This window comes from Hippoglossus stenolepis, chromosome 1 (genome assembly GCF_022539355.2).
Source record: "Hippoglossus stenolepis isolate QCI-W04-F060 chromosome 1, HSTE1.2, whole genome shotgun sequence".
Lineage (NCBI taxonomy): Eukaryota > Metazoa > Chordata > Actinopteri > Pleuronectiformes > Pleuronectidae > Hippoglossus > Hippoglossus stenolepis.
The window spans coordinates 6,657,976-6,679,005 of record NC_061483.1 but is presented as its reverse complement, the minus strand read 5'-3'; the positions used below and the strand labels follow the sequence as shown (position 1 = coordinate 6,679,005).

General features: G+C 42.1%; 1 protein-coding gene across 1 annotated transcript in view; it reads left to right on the top strand.

The window, feature by feature from the left end:
• The window catches only part of LOC118105182 (A disintegrin and metalloproteinase with thrombospondin motifs 7), a 69,005-nt gene that overhangs the window by 45,792 nt on the left and 2,183 nt on the right, over positions 1-21,030 (top strand). Inside the window, exons 16-23 of the mRNA XM_035152701.2 lie at positions 188-320; positions 3,189-3,315; positions 5,316-5,529; positions 7,242-9,023; positions 9,394-9,546; positions 10,467-10,640; positions 11,258-11,404; positions 13,526-13,688. Coding sequence (XP_035008592.2) covers positions 188-320; positions 3,189-3,315; positions 5,316-5,529; positions 7,242-9,023; positions 9,394-9,546; positions 10,467-10,640; positions 11,258-11,404; positions 13,526-13,688 — 2,893 coding nt within the window. The remainder of the gene's footprint in view (positions 1-187; positions 321-3,188; positions 3,316-5,315; positions 5,530-7,241; positions 9,024-9,393; positions 9,547-10,466; positions 10,641-11,257; positions 11,405-13,525; positions 13,689-21,030) is intronic.

Sequence of the window (21,030 nt, the reverse complement as noted above, 5' to 3'; positions counted from 1 at the left end):
CATCACTAAGATCCTTTCATATAAAATTTCTGCCAATAGATCCCTTTCATCTAAATCCAACAGACTGAACCTTTAAGGTGGAAATACTCAAAATATATTGTTAATTTCTGATTTAGTTCCTGAGGATATTTTATTTTTGTGTGTATTTTTGCAGAATTTGTGAGATGATGTTTTTGTTGTGCTACAGCTTCTCTTTCAGGAGACCAACCCAGGAGTCCGGTACGAGTACACAATCAGTCAAAATGCCTCACAGGACAACGACCCAGTTTTCTACTGGAAATATGGTTCATGGACCGAGTGCAGTGTCACCTGTGGAACAGGTGAGAGAAATAACTGACCTCCGGCAAAAATAGTTTGGTAGGTAAACAAACAATTGGGGAGGAAGAGAGAGGCTGGTAAATCCTTCAGTCTCCTTTCACTAGTTTTAAATGAATGTCTAGAAATGGACTAAACTTGCACAACTCTAATTTGTGACCGCAATTTCATAATTACGCTAAATATTCCAAGTCAAACCCGAGACTTTTCTAATTCCAACTCAGTAACGCCTGAAACTGAGAGGGCCCCACCCTACGGAAAGATAATACAAGATGCTGCTCCGCCTCATCTCCTCAGTCTGTTCCGTCCCTGTCTGGATCAACATGTCTGACAACTAGAACTTTACTTTCCTGTGCTTTGGTCCGTTGGTCTCATTTACCCCCGAGAGTTCTCCGACTCCTCTTTCTTCTCCTGCTGCCAAACCCACTAATCATGGTTAGAAATGTACAGAAGCACTAAGCCGCCCTCCTCGACTCCTGCTCTCCGAGTCAATCTCCTCAATCTACCCACAGAGCCCTTAGCTGGTGAGGGGCCGACCTGCGCTGTGTCTCGTTTCTTCCTCAGTGATAATTGGTTATGTGCACATTCCCCTGTTCCCTCTCAATCAGCACAGTCTGCACAACAAACACATTGTACACATTGAACCCAGACAAGAGACGCCCTATATCTATATATCTGTGTACTGAAATACAGACGTATAAATCTGTATTCTTATAAATCTCTACCAAGCTCATGATCGAGTCATCACCCTTTCAGCTGTCCTTCGCTGTGTGGTTGTGTTCTCTCCCCATCTAAGTGCTGGTAGTGTTGTCCTGTGTGATGGACCTTGGATCTCAATTAGAGGCTTTACAGTGTGACTGAAAGGAACAAACACACAGTCGGCTTGTCCACATGGAAGAATATAGGACTTGAAAGCATGTCCCATGTGACTGAACAGTAAATGTATCGTGGGTTTTCAAAGACGAAGTGGTCGATTATGTCGACTCTTCCTTAGAAACGAGCTTCTTTCTCTGGACCGGTGTCATTGAGCTCAGTTACAGCTGAACAGGCCTGACATAATTATAGTGATTATTTCATTAGCATCTAACTGTTGGGCTTCATTTCTTAATTTCTCTGTCATTGGTACCAAATTGTTTTTACCACACTGTTGCTGTGAGTCAGTGTCATCAGGGGTTTATTAAACATTTAATTTGTTCAGATAGTGAGGACGAGTGAAATTATGTGTGAAAAACTATGTACATTTTGAAATTAATCTTTATACATTGAACTAAGAGTCTGACAAAGTCTCTGTGGTGATTTTCCTGCCATCATTAAACTAGCTAAAGGTTTTGGATTTGTTTCTCTCGTTTGAGTTTTCACTTCTATCTCACTACTAAGGATAAACATCTGTGTTTGTTGTTGGAAATAGATATCTGTGTGTGTGTGTGTGTGTGTGGGAAAATCCTGGTGGGTTTTAAAAACATTCTTAAAGGTTTATCTGGTCTTTGGGGTCCAGAGCTGGATGCAGGTCTGGAGATGAAACCTTTCGCTGTAAAAGCCATCGGAGCTGCAGCAGCTGTTGTTTCCATCGCAGCGCTGCAGAGTCTTTTCTAATAAGGGATCAATGCAGCAGAGGCACCGGCTGAGTGAGACGTGCCCAAGTGGGCCTTAAATAGACCGGAACCTTCTGGCCATTTAACACAGGACAAGATATTACATGAACAGAGAAGTGCAATTTGAGTGATGTACTTAAATCTCAGATGCGTCATTGCTGGTTTTTTTACAAAGAGGATCCTAGATGTCCTACTCCACTAACTCTCATGTTATGTAGCACATCAGGAGACAAAGCTCACCCACTTTTAAAATGCATGGGACCACATTATCCGCCGTGCGAGATGTCTGCGCACGATGTGTTCAAGTATAGTGGAGAAAAGGCCATGCAATCAACATGGATTTCAGTGTTTCAGGCGTAATCGTTCTCATCCTGCCTCCATCCGGCGTTCAGTCCAACTGTAGGTGTCCTGTGCTTCAAGACGTGTCTTTGAAGGTGGAAGTAAGCCATCAGACGTGCATTGTGGCCCTGAACTGGCCCTGATCAGTGAGCACGCAGAGGTGAGAGGTGTCTCCTGCTCTGATGGGGTGGAAATCCCCTCGGGAGGACGGGAGTAGTGATGCTAGGATGTGTAGCAGAGATAAATCTACCACAGCCTCAGAAATCAATTCCTTTGATTTGTTGCTTTGTGTAAAGCTGACGGAAATAGAGCTCGGCCGGTACGGTGGAAAATGTAACTGATACAGATTTATTGTTCAATATATAATTAAAATTTGCAATATTTCTTTAGATGTCTTCATCAAACCCTTATGACAAAAATGTACTTGAGGCTTGATATTTTACCGTTTAACCATAAGCTTAAAATAACTATATAAAATGAATAAAAATATACAACCTAATATATAAATCTTGAACTACGAGGATATTTTTTACATAAAATATAAAAATAAATACACAAGTTTTCATATCAGCAAACAAACATTGTTTTACTTGTCTGTAATATTAAAGTATAGATAGTAACTCACTGAGGCAGGAAAACATTTTTATTGGTTATTAGTTAGTTGCGCTACTGTTTCATCATTACAACTAATAAAATGTGGATTCATTGGACTCATTCATTTTTTTCCCGCGAGAATTATTGTTTTTAATTATGTTTAAAAGCCATAAGCCATGTTTTATCTATGTCTCAGCGGTGTTTGGTTTTGTATCCTGGTTCTATGAAGTAGAAATGTGTTGCTGTGTCTTCCGTCATGTTATTTCTCTTTCTTTCTGAATCACATACCAGTGGTGTCTCCTGAGGTTTTTTGTATTTTTCTGTTCTCGCCTCCCTCTGGTGCTTCAGGTGTTCAGAGGCAGATTGTTCACTGTGTGGAAAAGACAACTGGGATCGTGGAGGAGCAGTTCTGTGACCCCTCAACCCGGCCCGACGATAACAGAACCAGCTGTAACAAGGAGCTGTGTCCAGCCATGTGAGTTGACGCTTATTTTTTTGAAACCCTTGATGGAGCCAAACACTTTGCAGTGGCCATGGAAGCTAATTATCCAAGACGCCGAACCCAACTGCAGAGGAGCATGTAGCATGTGATTGTACAGCAGAAAAATATGCTGTTTTAATTATTAGTCCATTTTATTTAACAACCAGAGTTGGCTGTTACCTTCATCATCGGTTCAATCTAAATTCTTCATATAATTAATAATGCTGTTCAGCCTTTCAATATGTTAACAGTTATCGTTTTGAATCAAAGGCTCGATAACATTCATCTCATCCATTGAGCTGTGCTATACATTTTCTGGCCTATAAATATAAATATAAAAAAAACAGCTCAGGTTCCAGTGAGATTTATTTTGAAACAAACTTTTTGGTTACAGGCTTGACATCTTTAAACTGTCCGCACGCCCAAATACAACGAAACAGATGTTTCTTCAGTTTGCCTGCGTTCTGTCCATCTGTCGGTTTTTTATCTGTCGTTTTTATCCACTTCAACCATTTATCCTGGACTTGTTTACACCTCCACTCTTGTTTTGAAAGGGCGTGAAGAGATTTCTTCCCATCAAACGTGACAGGTGTAAAGTGTCACAGTTGGCGTGCTGCTGCACTGACATCAAAGCATCACCGCTCTTCAGACATTTCCACTCCCACACGTTTCTATCGCACCAGAGTGCAGCAGCAGCAGCAGCAGCTTGTTAACGTGCGGCCGTAACGGCTCCGATTCCTCTCAGGCACGTCAAGGTGTCAGGTCCGTCGCTGCAGATGAGAAGTGAAAGAACATTGTGTGACTTTTATTCTTTTATTTTGATGTAAGATATATATATTTTTTTTATTTTCAGTATTTGTCGTGATCCGTCAAACCCACAAGGAAATCCAGTTCAATCCAGTTTGCTGATGAACATGGACAAACCGCTCTGTGCCTGTCATCTGTGAACAGCAGGAGCTATATTGTGTGTTTTGGATTTGAGGGTTTTATATTCACGCTGTTAGTAAATCAGTAGTTTTATGTGTAATTATTTGTGTTGAATGGTTTTAGGGCTATTATGAAAACATTTTCCGTGTAGTGGGGACGAAGGACAACAACTGTGCATAATTAGCTACGGGGCAGCTGTAAAATGACCTCACCACATGAAATGTCTCACACGCCAATACCAAATATGATTTCTGGTAATTTTATAAAAAAAAACGTTCAGTCACGCTGAGTTTTCAAATTAAAATATCACCAACATTTTCAGCCTCAAACGTCTCAGTCTGGTCCTCTTTCTGTCCCTTTAACAAAAGGAGGATCTTAACAATAGATCATTTGTGTTGTCGGTGTTTGACTTTGTCGCAACGTGTCACTGAGCAGCTGAAAATGTGCACCGTGTTTCGTTTGCCTTGAACAATCAGGCTCCTGCCTTTTAATTGCCACCTTCTCACCCCCTGTCAGTCTGATCTCTGCAGGGCTCTTTGCCCACTGTTCCAAAATCGCATCATGTTACTAAAGAGCTTTTGCTGTTTGGACCCCTGGGCTGTGGAAATCTGAGAGAACAGAGAAACTCATTTTATTTTTATGTTTCTGATTTATTATTATTGAGACACAATGTTGACATTGTGTGGTAGGGGCCAAAAAAATGGTACTCTATATAATATAGCTTTACCATTGCTATAGATCACTATCACATATATCCATCTATTGCTGCACTTGTGTGTCGATATACATTTGCACATCTGTAATTTAATTTGCGTGTTTGTTTGTTTGTAGGAAGGATTGTGGGGAAAAAATATGCTCAACATATTTCCACTAAACCTGGTAGAAGAATGAGATATTGGGCCAAAGATCTTAATAATCTCTAATAGGGGACACGTGTGGAAATCCAACAAGTGTGTTCGATGTGTCGCAGCTTGATTAAATGTAAGGGGACTGTTGGTATAGGGGACTGCTCTTTGCTGAGTGCCAATATGACAGTAAATTGGAGATGTTTGTGTGTCTGTGTGTAGATGGTGGGTCGGGGAGTGGCAGAAGTGCTCAGCCAGCTGTGGGAGCTCGGGCCTGGCTAAAAGGACCGTGCTCTGCATCCAGGCCGTGAGCGTGGAGGAGCAGAAAGCCCTGCAGCCCAGTGACTGTGAGCACATGTCCAAACCTGAGTCTCTGTCCTCCTGCAACACAGACATCCCCTGCCCTGCCGACTGGACCACTGGCAGCTGGCCAAAGGTGAGTCTGGGTCTGTGAAGGGTCCGGTTTGTTAGCAGCCATGTGGTGTTTCATTAAGGAGGAAATGTCAGCAGGGACATTCTGTGAAAAGGTCTCATCTTCTAGTTATAGTTGCATTATGAACTTTCACAACTTAATCTTTTTCAAAATGAAAAATCCTAGAAATGTGACTGTGGCTCACACACACACATCATGATGTTTTGTTCTGCAGCTCACTTCTGTCCTTCAGGTATGTGAACACAACGGTAACTAACCTGAAGGAATTTCCTTTCGTATCCGTCTCTGCTCCCAACACATCGACACAGAAATAAATGAATGACCTTCTAAGATACTTCTTGAAATTGAAGCAGGTTTTTCACTTTTGTTTCACACCCCAGGAGTATGTGCGAACACTTGGAGGGGATATAGGTACCACTTTACCTAGATCCCCTGAAATTGTTTCGAGAGAGAAATTCTGAGGTGTATTTAAAGCATCTGCAGCATGACACCTCCCAACGAAGGTCTGATCTCTCCGACTCTGCCCGTCTGTCTCATTATTTTCAACCACGGCTTCGAGGGAACCTAATTTCAGTCAGTCCACCACTTTGCCTCAGACGGAAATATCTCAACAATTATCTTGGACAAATCAGCAAGACATTACAGACGTTCTCCATCCACACAGGATTAATTATCGTTTCGCTATTCCCTGACTTTTCCTCAGGTAACCACCAGCAAGTACATTCCGGTACCATTCAATGTGTTACACGTGGCTATGTCCCTGGGCAGGAGGAACTGTAATGACTTGGTGATCCTTTCACCATCATCAGGTCCGACCTTCAGTCTCAGGATGAAACGAGCTCACAGCCTCGGTGTGAGAGGAGCATTTGACCAGAAGCGTGTTCTCGTATTGATTGACTGCCGCAGGCTCTCACCTCCACCTTTTGTTCTTTCCTAATTGGTTGTAAGGTTGTCGAGACTCGTTCAGGAACTATTAAAGGAAGAGTCTCTGCACTGCTGCCAGACCTTTCACTGAGTCCTTTGACAGCACCTCCTTACATTAAGATGTGTTATATAAATATAAGGATATATAAATAGAAAATGTAAAAAGAAAGTTGCATTACTTTTTCGTTTTACTTTTAAAATGCATGATCGGTTGAATCGTTGAGTGAAAAAGTATTAATATTACGAGACAAATTTAATTTAGGACATAACCAGTTGGGAGGATTGCTGGAGTTCTACTCCCTCTGGATCTAAAATCTTGATTAGCAGTCTCACTTCATGACAAACTACGAAATCTATTTTAGTGGCACACAGATGTAACATCGCAGTCGTCTGCCAAATGTTTTCTACTTCTCAAAAAAGCCCATTTCCTCCGACGCTGTTTCTCAAAGTCCTGATACTTATATGTGGTGCTGATGAGTCAAAAGATTAAGTATTACATTATTTTTAAAACCTGTACTTAAGAATAACTTGCGATACTTCAAATTCTTGCTTTAAACGTAGGCGTCAGGCTGATCTTCTGATATCTAATAACATGTAGCCTAAAGTTATGACTATTTTCGTTAATATTACGACTTAATTCTGGAAATCTCAAATTTTTTCCACTCTCCATTTCATAGAATATTGTCTGTTTCCGTTTTTTCGACACTCTGATAACCAAACTTCTAATCCTGGAGAAACACCAATGGCGCTCCTGACATAATCAGCATTGTTCTCTCTCCTCTCTCCTGCAGTGCTCACTGACTTGTGGAGCTGGAGTTCGTCGCCGTGATGTAACCTGCTCCAGAAACACAGGCGTCGACTGCGACCCCCAAAAGAAACCTGTGGCCGTCAGCTCCTGTAACACTCAGGACTGTCTGCCGGTTGTGGATAACTTCGGAGGTCTCGACTGGTCGGGGAGCGGCTGGCCGAGCAGAGAGGTGCTCAATGAAATCAACTCCATACCCCAAGTTAAACCTCCCTCCAAATACAGCACCACCAGAGCCCAACCGAGAACTCATAATGACCTCAATAACGCTGTGGAGGGAGATTTTCACTACCACAACAACATTGAAAATATAAATCACAACCCTGTCCAAGTGGATGATTTCTACTATGACTATAACTTCATCAACTTCCATGAAGACTTGTCGGACGACTTTGAGGGCGATGGGAAAGATTCGGAGGACAGTCGCAGGTTGGATCCCCCACAGGAGGACACGCCAACCCGCAGCACGAATGAAAACGCCCCCGTGGAAAGTACGAGAGCTCCCACGGCTGCTTCAGACCTTTTTACAATTTCAAAGGCCACTGCCCACACAGTGAACGCTGAAGAGCCGCAGAGCTCAAACGTGGACAATGTGAAGGACGGTGGAAACGCAGCAGGAAACGAGTCTGCATCAACGAATTCTGAAAATTTGGACGACTATTTCTCGGAAGATTATCTCCTGCCCGTGTCTGCTACTCGCTCTCCGCCGTCGTCTACAACTCAGCGTTCACAAACGCCAAAGGAGAGACAGGACGATGTGTGGTGGCCTGAAAACATGAGCACAACGCCCAGTCTGGAGCCGACACAGGATGTGACACGGAGACAATACGAGGAGGAGAATGACAATAACTACGACTATTTCACAGAGGAAGAAACTCACACTGAGGATGTCACTGTGACTCCAAAACATCCTGCTCCGTCTCCCAGACACCAAACCGTTATTAGCACTGTTGTTGCTACAACAGTGAGCAGACAGGAGGAGGAGAAAGGTGATTATTATTATGACGCATACAGTTACAATGAAGAAAGAACACCAGGTCCAGATATCTCTGCAGAATCAGACTACGGGGAGAATCCAGAACCTCCCACACCAGAAACTATAATTCATGTTAAGACACAAGTCCAGCTGGATGAGCGCGCTTCAGAAATACCTCAAACAACCAGTCGACCAACGTTAATTCCAACTACCTTCCCATCGGAGGATCTGAACTCGGATCAGACTCATTTTAACGCGGTATATGCCACTAGTGAGGGAGAGTCATGGGTCTCTGACCTTGACCTCAGCACAGCCTCGAGTCCTGCCCCTTCTCCCATTCTGCACACCTCAGGTAACCGAGAGGCCTCCGATGACTCCACATCATTAACTGGTACAAACATCATACCTCCTACAGACCTGGAGGGAGCCACTCGACCTCCTCCAGCTGGTTTCCTTCCAGCTGCGACGGAAGAGATACCGACACTACCTGCTTTCACTGAGACAACTGGAACCGACTCCACATCCCAACCTCCGACCTTTGATTTAGCTGATTTCGACTACAATGACATACTCGTTCCCCCGATGGTGAGTAGCAGCGGTAACGGCGACCCTGGATCTTCTCATCACTTCCCGACGACCTCTGCAACGACCCCTGAGTTCAGCGCAAAACACGTGGAGTCAACTCATCCACCTCCTCTGAGGCCACGTCTTCCAGTTCCGACATCTGCCCAAACTTCAGCTGCCACGCCACCCACCACCGCTGCCCACTGGCTCGCCAGCAACTGGAGCGCCGTGAGTGAATCTGCACATTCTCCACACCCAGCTGTGTCTCACTGTTTATGTCACATCTGCTTTTTATCATGCCAGCGCAGCCTCCAGTTTTGGTTTGTGCTCACATTTATCTGAAATCTATCAAACACAATCTGTCCAAGAGCTAATGCAATATCATGTCAGTGTAATCGATGATCCCCTCGACTCTCACCCCTGCTGTGTTGGACATAGGATTGAAATAATTTGCATTTATTTGCATATCATCCGAAAACCGGAACCCCCACACACACACACACACAAAAAAAGTCTCCACATGATTTGCCTTGTTGTCACTGAGGCATATTGTGCATCCTGAAGATTAAGTGGTGTAACCGTCCTTCTGGTGATACAGTGCTCCACCAGCTGTGGCCTCGGTGCGATCTGGAGGAGTTTGGCTTGCAGCACTGGCTCCGACTCCGACTGCGACCCAGCCAAGAGGCCCGCACCGGCCCAGAGGTGCTACCTCCGCCCCTGCTCCATGTGGAAAGTTGGGGAATGGAGTAAGGTGAGACTATGACCAGAATGTTTTTTTTATGATATGAGAATTGTTTTACTTTTACTTTTTTTTATTGAAATTGATACACCCAAAAAATTGCTGGATTGTAAAAATATCTTATTATGTCGCACATCATCTAACACTGAGTCAGGCTCAAAAAGTACAAAAACAATATGGTGGTGGCAAACACTTCAGGTCTTCTTATCTTTTCCTGTCCTTGGACGTGCAGTGAAGTGTTGGCATGCAAAGATTGTAAAGAATATTGTGTCAGATGAAAAGACCATTTACAGTTTGAGATGAGGAATAAAAAAGAAATTGCATACAGCTTAGAAAAGACAATTTCTGATAAACTGTACTGGAAAAGTGAGGTGGTCAGACAGAGATATCCTGAGTTATTTCTTATTTATGGGTATAAGTCTATAAATACACCTGGAAAAACATCTGAAACATCTTTTCATAGAACAAAGATATCGTTGCTTTTATTGGGTCCCTTTTATTTTCCATAATTAATTCCAGCCACTGATTAAATTATGTTTCTATTTGTTTCTAATCTGTTTGCTGTGTTTAAGTACGTTTCTTTTGTGTATGTTTGTGTTTTTTGTCCCCTCTTGTATTTCTATTTGAAACTTTTTAAACTTCATTGCTGCCCATCTTGACCAGAGCTCCCTGACATGGAACTTTCATGGTTAAATAAAGGATAAGTGAATGATAATTAAAAGAAGACTTGAGTCAGTCAGGTCAGAGGTCATCCAGGTGTAGTAAGTCAAAGGTCCTGAAAGTGCTTTTTAGCCTTGAAGACATATTTGCTGCTCGTCCATCACGTGAAGCTGTCCTCAGTTCTCCAGCTTCTTAGACTCACTCGTACTGGACACTTACACGCTCCAGTAGCTAAAGCTCTGTGATTAACTGTCATCCATGTAATTTCCCAGTGCTCCAAGAATTGTGAAGGTGGCGTTAAATCCCGAGAGGTCCAGTGTTTTGACATGAGGGATCAGAGGCCCCTCCGACCTTTCCACTGCCGGGCCATGTCCTCCAGGCCTCAAACCCAAATACCCTGTGACTTTCAGCCTTGTCTCAACTGGTACTCCTCCTCCTGGGGTCAGGTGAGTAGCAGCAGTCGTTGTAGTAGAAAGTATAGGTAGTACTAAAACGTGTAATTGAAAAACCTGAGTTTTAGGTGAATTTTCCTAAACTGGAATTGTACTAAGTAGAGCACATACCCCGCCACGATTTATTTCATCATGATACATTAATTACTTTTGGAGAAAAAAGCCCTCTCCTGCAATGTTGAAGAAAGTGGAAAAAGTTCCTGGATCCCCCCCCTTAGCTGGATCTGCACCAAAATGGAATGGGTTCTTTCCTGAGCGACACCACATCCTTCCACCAAGTCTCGTGGTAACCTGTCCAGTAGTTTCTGCTGAAGCCTGCTAAACAAACACGTATGAAAACATAACCTCTTTGGCGGCGGTCATTATTTTACCCACATTTCATTATAGTTATATTAATGCATAAGGTTTTTTAACCTTATGTTTTTAATTTTCAATTCAAATAGCAGTCGTGATTTTGTAGAATGGAGTGATGGTTTAATTGTGTCATTGTGGACAACCAATAATTAACACCTATAGAAACCTGGAGCAATTAAATCAAAATTGTACAGTATGTACCTTCATGCAAACGCCATTGTGTGTATGTGTGTGTGTGTCTGTGTGTGTGCGCTCAGTGCTCTGAGGTGTGTGGAGGAGGTGAGCAGCAGCGTATAGTCACATGTCCAGAAGAGGAACGATGTGCCAGGGACCTTCAACCCAGCATCATCCAATCATGTCACAGCCAGCCGTGTGCTCAGTGGCTCACTGGATCATGGGGACAGGTACACTACTACACACACACACACACACACACACACACACACACACACACACACACACACACACACACACACACACACACACACACACACACACACACACTGTTTTAAGAAACCCTTCAGTACATTTACAATACTTGCATTGGGCATGTGTTCCGTGTTTTTTGCACTGTAAAGTCAAAAGTCAGTGACCACTGTTTTAGATGGAGATAATTTATTGACAGGATCTAGAAAAGACAGCGAGAGAATTTGGACTCATTTGATTGGATTAATCCTGTTAGCTCACACATGTATATACTGTACTGTACAGTATGTTTTCAGTTGGCTTTTAAATGCATTTCTCACCCTGAGACTTAACCTTGAACCACCAGACAGCATTTCACTGAGATACAGTCAACTGTTAAACGTACTGTGATATTCATTTGGTGGAGTAATCCATTGTAGAGGCAGCGACAGAGAGAGAAATGTATTGACTGTTTCTAGAATGGCCAGAGAAAGAACTTCAGATAAAGTGATTGGATTAAAGTAGCTGAATAAAACTGTGACCTGAACCCGGAGGAGCAACAAAAAATAAATGAATAGACTCGGTCGGTTTTAAAGCAAAATCCTCTCAAGCTGAGTTTCTGCTTCACCGTCATTGCTCCGCTAGAATAAACACACTGACTTTTCTGAATGACTCAACTAACCTCTTTTTTCTCCATCAAGTAGTGGAGGCAGGATTTTTGAAAAGCATAGATGATAGAATGTCATATATCTGTGGGTAATTTCCCCAAAATCCATTTTATCCCTTTTGATTCACTGCGGTATTATTAAGTATTATATATAAGTATTTCACCATAAAACAGTAACTTCACTGACATGGAATATGGAGAATTGTGCCACTGTTGCTCAGTAAAAGTCCAGAGATTTCCCTGACATTTTCTGGAGTGAGAATGTTAATCTCCGAATCAGTTGCCCCAGACTGGTTCCATCTTTTTAATCGTTTCCTGCCAGCCCCCATGTAAGATATCCAGACAATGTTTCAAAGCGCTCATGTGAGAACACGGCAGGAAGATTCACAGTGAGCGAGTTGGTGCGTTGATGAAGTTTCGGACGCAAAACTGGAAGAAAAATATGTCAGAATGAAAAAGTGACATTGACAAATATGTCAACTGGGAAAGCAAGAACTGAGAGCTTCTGGTGACAAGAGCCAACACCAGTGTCGCTGTGCAGTAAACAAAAACACGTGGTTTCTTCAGTGGAATTTATATGCGTCAATTCCGTGCCGCCTGCAGGCTCTACCCATGTCTGACCAGGACAATGTCCGACTGCGTTCCTCATGTGGGAAAGGCAAACTTTAACACACAATCAAACAGCTACAGGCAGTTGTTTCGAAATAATCCGACCACACTGGGAATCACGTTGTGTGAATATCAGTTGTGTCCACAAACGGCAGGTATTTTAATTCTTTAAGTCTTTTTAATCCTTTGAACACATCAGCGGTGCAAAACAACCACGAGAGTCTAAGATCTTTAATCTTTAATTAAGCTAAAACATGTCCACTGCTGCATTTATATTAGAATTATCACTGAACTCATGCGATCACAAGATCCGCGTAAACAACTGCTGTCAATCAATCTTTATTTACTGTATATTGCACCTTTCAAACAATCAGTGGATAAAACAAGAATGAATACTATACTACAAGTAGCAGAACTTGCACGTACATCTGCCAAGGCCCGAACAATATTAACACATGATTGTTGAGCTCTCACAGTGGAGATATGAATGAAACTGAATTATTTCTTTGTGAGAAAAATTGTTGAAGAAAGTGGAAAAACAAATCTTGCCTCTTAATCTGCATCTTCACCAAAATTGAACAGGTTCTTCACGGGAATCAAACCTCCACTGGGTTTACTGGAAATGGGATCAGTAGTTTTTGCATAATCCTGCTGACAAATAAGTCAACAAACAAACAAACAGAAGCAGGTGAAAAACACAATCTCCTTGGCCGAGATAATAACTGGAACAGAGAGAAACAGGATGTGATAACACTGATAATGTTGCAGATGGGATTAATCTATAAAATAAATAACGGGTTTTGACAATGTAAAGCTCAGACGACATGTTTTCCTCTCTCCTCAGTGTTCGGCCTCTTGTGGCGGCGGAGTTCAGCATCGACTCATCAAATGTGTCGACACTAAGGCTGAGACAGAAGAAGAAGTGGATCAACTACAGTGCGACCACGAGCCGCAGCCTGAGAGCACCCAGAAGTGCAATTTACAGGAGTGCGAGAGCGCCCCCTCTGGTGAGTAACCCAATCTGTAAACAAACTAATGCATGTAAGATTGTTTAGGGGTTATTCAGATAATCCTTTTGTCAAGTATATGGAGAACTAATAGAATCGGGGTAATATGATTGCAGAGAGCACAGTGAGGCTCCAGCTGGCGGTTCGCTGAGAAGATTAAACTCAAACCACTGATAAATGCTCCTCACGTCCCAGTTGAGAAACTGGAGGATTTATGTTTTGCTGCTGTCAACAACACATTCAGAGAGAACAAATAATTCTCCAGCCAAACAACAAAAGAGCAATATGTATACGTCTGAAGTGTCGGGGAAACTTCTGTGGGTGACTCACGGCAAGAATTTTGGATGCAGCACCGTGGTTTTCCATCAAGGTCTGTACAGTGTTGCTAAAAAAAACATAACTCTTCCTATTTCTATATCGGCAATAACAAGTATTTTATTGAATTTTTTCAAAACATCCGATGGTCCCAGCTGTTTTGAGAATCCCTCTGACTTTGACGGCCCTCAACAGCAGCACTGCCATCGCTGGGAATCCACCAGCGCTTCCTCTCATGATGCAACATGGAAAGGCTGACAACTGCGTCCTCAAAGGTTTTCTTTGTCAAGCAGGGACAAGAGAAGAACTTCTGCAATCAAAGAAACCATTCAGCCCCGTAAATTATGGCCCGTGCATCTTCCTTTTGCTTGAAACACATCATTCATGATTCGAGATTTCCATCTGCGGCTCTGGATTGAGTTAGTTTCCGTCACACAGGATCCCAAAAACTTTTTCAGGCTGAGATGAAGTTAATATCTGGCTTTGATGTGCATGTCTCTTTGAAGATGATCACAGGCCTCTGATTTTGCAGCAGTGGTGTTATTTTGCTCCTGAAGATGAGGAGTGGGTTACAGCGGCTTCAACAAGGCAATCAGGTGGTTGCAGAATATTTTCTCCTCCCGGTCGTCACACCAGACGAGTTTTCAGTCCTAACCTGCACAGACTGCTCCACGTGTAGTCGGCCTTAAAAGAGGGGAAACTCCAGCAGCACTTATTGATCAGACCACTCATTTGTACTTGTGATCCTCAAGTCATCCAAGGCCACGTACCGACACGTGCATCCTGGAAGGAGGGGAATTTGTAACAAAACTCCCTGCTTATGTCTTCACATTATCATAATTCACATGTGACACATTGTGATTGTATTCGCGTGTGCTGCTTTGAGTTTAACACAAATCCTGTTGGTTATTAAGATAAAAGAAACCAGCAGATTGAATCCAGATGAAACCGTCAGAATAAAAAAATTGAATTTCAGATATTCTCTTATCAGGGCTTGTGGTGCAGGGGAGTCGTATAAAAAGTTTGCTTGGCAGCGAATGACCTTCTTCCTCATACGAAAAAATGTCCCCTGACATCAGCACTTATTAAGTTTATTATTTAAAGTTATTTTAGGCCAGTAAAATGCATTGATGGCTCTAATCAAACACCTCGTGTGTGAGTCTCAATCATCGCAGCAGTTTGATTAAATCCACTCGGAGACTCTCATAAAGGTAACTCAATAAGTTAGAATGAATATGTGTGTGTGTGAAATATTGCTCAGAATATTTAAATTGCACAGTGATGCTTCACAAACATGACGATTGTCATCCTGCCCACTGGCGTAGCTGAGGCACTATCCGAATATATTATTCTATATTATATTGCCCAATAAATATTTAAAAGGAGGAAGGTGAGTTCACAGTGAAAAATAACTTACTGAAATAATCATCACTACCAGTGGAGAACAGCTTTCATGAGCAACAAAATACAGAAGATGCATATGAATAGCTACATTAAAATATTACCTACATCAAACACACATGTACGGTTCTTTAAAATTCAAATTCACTGTTATTTATTTAGTAGACTTGTGTCCTTACATCATCCATAATGTTTCAAACAATGATCAAATCCTCAACTTTATCCAAGGTAATGGGACATTTAGTTTTGTGTCTTTACCTGTGGCTTTGTTCCTCTCTGCTAAAACCTCCGATGCCATTAACGTATGGCGAAGGAGAAACGCGCTGCGAGCTAATCAGTCAGTCGCCTATTTATACCTTACACTGTTTGTATTGGTCACTTATGAAGGATCAGGATCGGTAACATGAGTAAAACTTAAAAACACAACCACATGATTTGAGCCTGAGTTGTGCCAGGTACACTTTCTTCAATGGTAGTGAAAACTACAACTCCCATGATCCCAAGCTGTTTCACGCGGTTTTTTGTTGTGGTTATTGATTGAGGGGCCCCTCACGGCCCGAGGTTACATATTGTTCATTTATGACTTTTCAAAATACAAGTCCTACATTGAAACATAAACTAATGAATTATTTATTTTTGCTGCAATGTGACGCCCCCCCCCACCTTGGGATGTTTTCCTTCCCTATAGTGAAAATTCCTAAAAGTCAAATCTGAATGTACACCGAGTGTTTTCCTTGAATTCCAACGAGTGCCTGTTTCCTCTCGTCCTGTCCAATCTCCTGAGCATTCCTCCACATCGCTGCTTATAGACAGATATTAATTGTGAGATATCCGGATGCTGCATTGATCCAAAGAGCGATTCCTAATAGGACACAGATTGAAATCCTCTCTCCAGACTTAATGGAGACTGGACGTGATGGAAGTGTTAAGTGATGGAGCAGAAGGTAATTCCATCTGCTGCACGGAGAATGTGCTTGCGTGTGGGCGTGTGCAATAAAGGCTTGACAACTGCACTTTTTATAGTTTTCTTAGTACCTAATCATAAATGTCAGTAATCAGCGTGGACAATGGTCGGGGAGGAAGGTTTGTCGGATCCGACTCGGACAACATTTCATCTGACATTTGATAAAGGTCACGTGTCGACATAACCTGCCGTTCTGTGAAATATTGACCGAAGCGATTCTCCAGTCTAATCCGTGTCCGAGAATGAGTCCGTGCCGAACCGATCCAAGTAACTTCAGGATCAGAGAGCTTTATTATCTTTGCACAAAATAGTCCAATGGAATTTACACATTCCTGCACACACATCTGTCCACATTCATAGATAATACAAGTTAAAAGATAAACCTGCATAATAAGTGTATCATAATAGGCACTATTAAAAATATAGTGCATATGAGTATAGCCAGTAGAGTCTCTTTAAATGTGCACTCAAAAAATTATTATTGATTTTATATATTTCAATTACACATTAAATTTCCTTTTATTTCAGGCTGTGAAACGAGGGTGTGTGTGTGTGTGTGTGTGTGTGTGTGTGTGTGTGTGTGTGTGTGTGTGTGTGTGTGTGTGTGTGTGTGTGTGTGTGTGTGTGTGTGTGTGTGTGTGTGTGTGTGTGAGTGAGAGATAAACAACTCTGGGCCACAAGTCATTAATATCCCGCCATGAAGTCCAGGCTGGTTTCTCAGCAGTAGTGGGATGAGTTGATGTGAGTTCCTGCACATGGATGGTTTCTGAAGCATGGGATGAAAAAAAAAAAACACAATGCTGTATTTCACATTAATGACGTTTCTCATCGAGCTCACTCTGCAACACGTCCTCTTCTTTAACCTCAGCTGCAGCGAGGGCACTGAACTCCCTGATCCTGAACTCCGACCCCTGCAGGAACGTCTGTGTTCAAATTGGCTTCCTGCACTTCTTCTACATACGAGCACATATGTCGAGATCATTTTGCTGTTGTCTGTTTATTTGATTTCAACAGGGTTAAGTTTTTGTTAGATTGAATTTTCTGGCAGCGGTGGTGAATTCATTTGAGACCCACCGCCGGCTATAGAGTAAACCAGGAAAGCTTTGCCAATCCAAACACAGTCCTGCAGTAAAAACACAGAAACCTAAGGTCGTATCTATTTCATTTTGACATTCAGCCGTTATCCGTGGTTTGCTTTTCCCACAAATACTAAGGGGTGTTGGGCACAAGTCAAAATAACATTCACGAGTCCTGGATCAAAAATCGAACTCATATCTCCACCAAGGCCCAACAGTCCCCTGAAAATCAACCAAGCTGCAACAGCACATTACACAAACTCAGAGGTATTTTATGCTCCACAAGAATGTGGAAAAAACATCAATATTATAGAACCTCGAAATAAATCGAATCTGCTCCAAAAGTTCTTCCTTGGCCCATAGGCCTCCGTCTTCGACCAAGTTTCATGAGCATGGATTCTGACAGGCAGACAAACGGCAATGAAAACATTAATGTATTAATGATTCCCGGCATTTTTTTAGTGACCCTGGTTTGAATATTGGACTGTTGCTCAAACCGTTGGGTTCACATGTCCTTGTGTCGACCCTCTGATGAATTCCACATCAGTTGGTTCCTAGCGGATCCTCACGAACTTGAGTGGAAGGTCATTTATAAGAGCGTGACCTGCATTTAGCGTGAGGGGTTTCAGAGACAGTCAGAAGCTAATGAGCTACATTGTGTGGGTTTAATGAATGAATAATAAAGTGTGTGGAACTGTCATTTAAAAAAAAAAAAAGGTGATGCAGTCATAGTACTTTTGATTTCTGTTTTATAACACAAATCAAGTTATTAAAAATCAAATTACAGATTATTCAGTTTGGTGTAAAAGCTCTGCTACAAACCCCAACGGATATATTTGGGTTTATTGAGAAAAAAGTTAATGATAATAATAAACTTGCAGGTAGATTGATTTTTCTTATTACCTCCGCCAAGGTGCGTGTATTCCATTTGTGTTTGTTTGTTATTTCGCTGAATCATGTAAACTGATTAACATGATATTTTCTGGAGGCGTGAAATCATTAATTTCACTGTATCCGTTGTCGTCTTGCGTCTAATGACAGACGCTGCTATGTTCCAGAGTTTCTCTCATAATGATCTAAAAGCTGTTTCAGTGTTTCTTTTCCACAGGAAATAAAGTGACACATTTTTTTCATAATAAGAACTCTGACATTATCCCGGCAGCAACAGTGTCGAGTCACAGCTGAAGAAAGGTTGAGGGATGTGAGGTTACCTGAGCTCACCTCTCTTTTCTATCTGCACATTTCCAGCCTACATGTCCCGGTGAGGGGTGAAATATATTTTTTCTGTAATTTAAAACCACCAGAGGATTTTGGAGGCAGGAGCCAAAGGTCTAAGCTTTTATCCAGCAGTCCTCTAAAATATATTTTTATCTATTTCACTGGAACTGACTGAAGTGACAGAAATATTAAACTTCACTTCACTTAGTGATAGAACAGGAATATTTCCTCCTCCTCCAGAGATCCCAGCCGGAGTCTATTATCAATATTGGTATTATAATGCATCAGTAGGACAATGTGAAGGGAGTCGTGCAAGGTGATACAACAACAGGGGAATTATCAGGTAATTCTGCAGCTTTGTGGAGCTTCACAGAGCGTTTTAGCTCGTTGTTCATCCGTCCAGCCCAAAACTCTACTGCTCCGCTTCACCCTCACTGCTCTCAGAGTATTTTAGTCTCTTACAAGCAGCTGTATTCATGTAAAAGGCTCTGAAATACCAGTCGGACCCCATGTGCTCAGCAGGCCGACACAGATAGAGAGCAGCTGGTAAACACCATGAAGCAGTTAGCGGCTACAGATTCAGATATTTCCCTCTGGAGTTGGTCGACACAACTGAAGGAGAGTTAATGTTCTGACAGAAACGTGACAGCAAATGATAAAAGTGATGGTGTTTCTCAGTTATTGGATGGATTCCCAAGAAAGTTCCTATCTGAGTCTTTCTAGGAAATAATACATGGATCTTGATTTTTTTTTTGGGGGAATCAGGCATACCTAGGGCACTGATATCTATGAGTGTGAGTTATTTGGTGCAGCTTGATTGGATTTAAGGGACTGTTGGGCCTTGGCGGAGGTTTTCGCTCTGAGTGACTTCCTCTGTGGACAGATGGGGTGTGGGCCATTAAAAACCTCATTAACCTTTTAGAGAGGATCTTGGTGCAGACCTGGATAATAACGCTACGTGTAATTTGGCGATAAATTGGTCAATCAGCATTGGTGGAGGTGGTGCTCTCAGAGTCGCCTTCAGTGATTGACAGTTAAGCAGAAGTCCTGTCGTTGTGCAGTGAAGAACATATTCTTAGTTAGCACCCAAATATTATTTCATTTTTTTCACTTTTAAATTATGACTCGCGTGCTTCATGGTTTTCATCTGCACTTGTTTGTCTGACTGTCAGCTGGATTACACAAAAACTACTCAACCAACTTTCGTGAAATTTGGATAAACGGGTGGATCCAGTAATTTATTTCCTCTGTTTTTAACATGGCGTGATAGCGTGTTAGTGTTGGTGGAGGTATGAAGTCTCTGAGCACCCTGTATTTTTTTTTAAATATTGTTCATACAGAGATATGTTGATCATATAGGCTTGTGTAATATATTTAATTATGCTCATTTCCATTCCATATGGTCTTAACCCTTAACTCTTGAAATGTTCCTCACTGAGCTGATGTCTTCCTTGGCTTGTCCATTTATGATGCTGTACTTAACCTTCTGTGACCTTTGACTTCAACCCTTTTTTTTTTAATTAGGAACCAATGCACAGCCACATCCACTGATACCACTGATTCACAAGGCGAAGAGGGGCTGGAGAGCCGTAATTGGATTTTTCTTCTTACCTAACCCAATATTCTTATATTTTCAAACTGAGAAAGAAAAACTCATATTACTGCACAACTCCCGTGTCCTTTTGTCCCCTTCTGCTGTTCAGTCGGGGGGTACGCTGCTTAGTCAAAGACAGCAACTGGGGGGTGAGATGAGACGCACAAAGGAAATATTGTGCATTGAGCTGAAGCAGTGACCCTTGTCCCTCACGTGTCAACACCTATTGTATAAATCTTTTTTTTTTTCTGGTTCACTTCAGACTGCAGGGGCGTCACTGCAGCTTGGGTGCAATTCCATAACATGAGCGTAGAGCTGAGTGCAGAGTGTGACTGTGACTTTCACTGCTCAATCAGGAGAGACTTCAACTTGTAAATAACAAAATCCATTGCTGTGCTCAGTAGAAGAAGGGGATGTGACATAAATAAGATGTTTGGCCCTGAGACTCCTCCTGGTCATCAAGGTTGAAAAGGGTTGCGTAGTCGTATGTGAACCATGATAATCACTATAAACAGAATATATACAATGTGAACAGGATGGCACATGAAGGGTATTGAAATTGCACAGATAGATAAATGAAGTTAAACCTGTGAGTGACTGTTGTGCAGTCTCAGAATTTGTGGTCTACTTTATAAACAATAACACCGTAGACAAGCAGATGAACTGTAGATGATTAATTCCATTAATTGAGCTGTTTCAGTTTTTCTATCTCTTGTCACTTTCAAACGTTCCGATCATCATAATGTCCCAGTGTGAAAACCCTGATTAGATTTA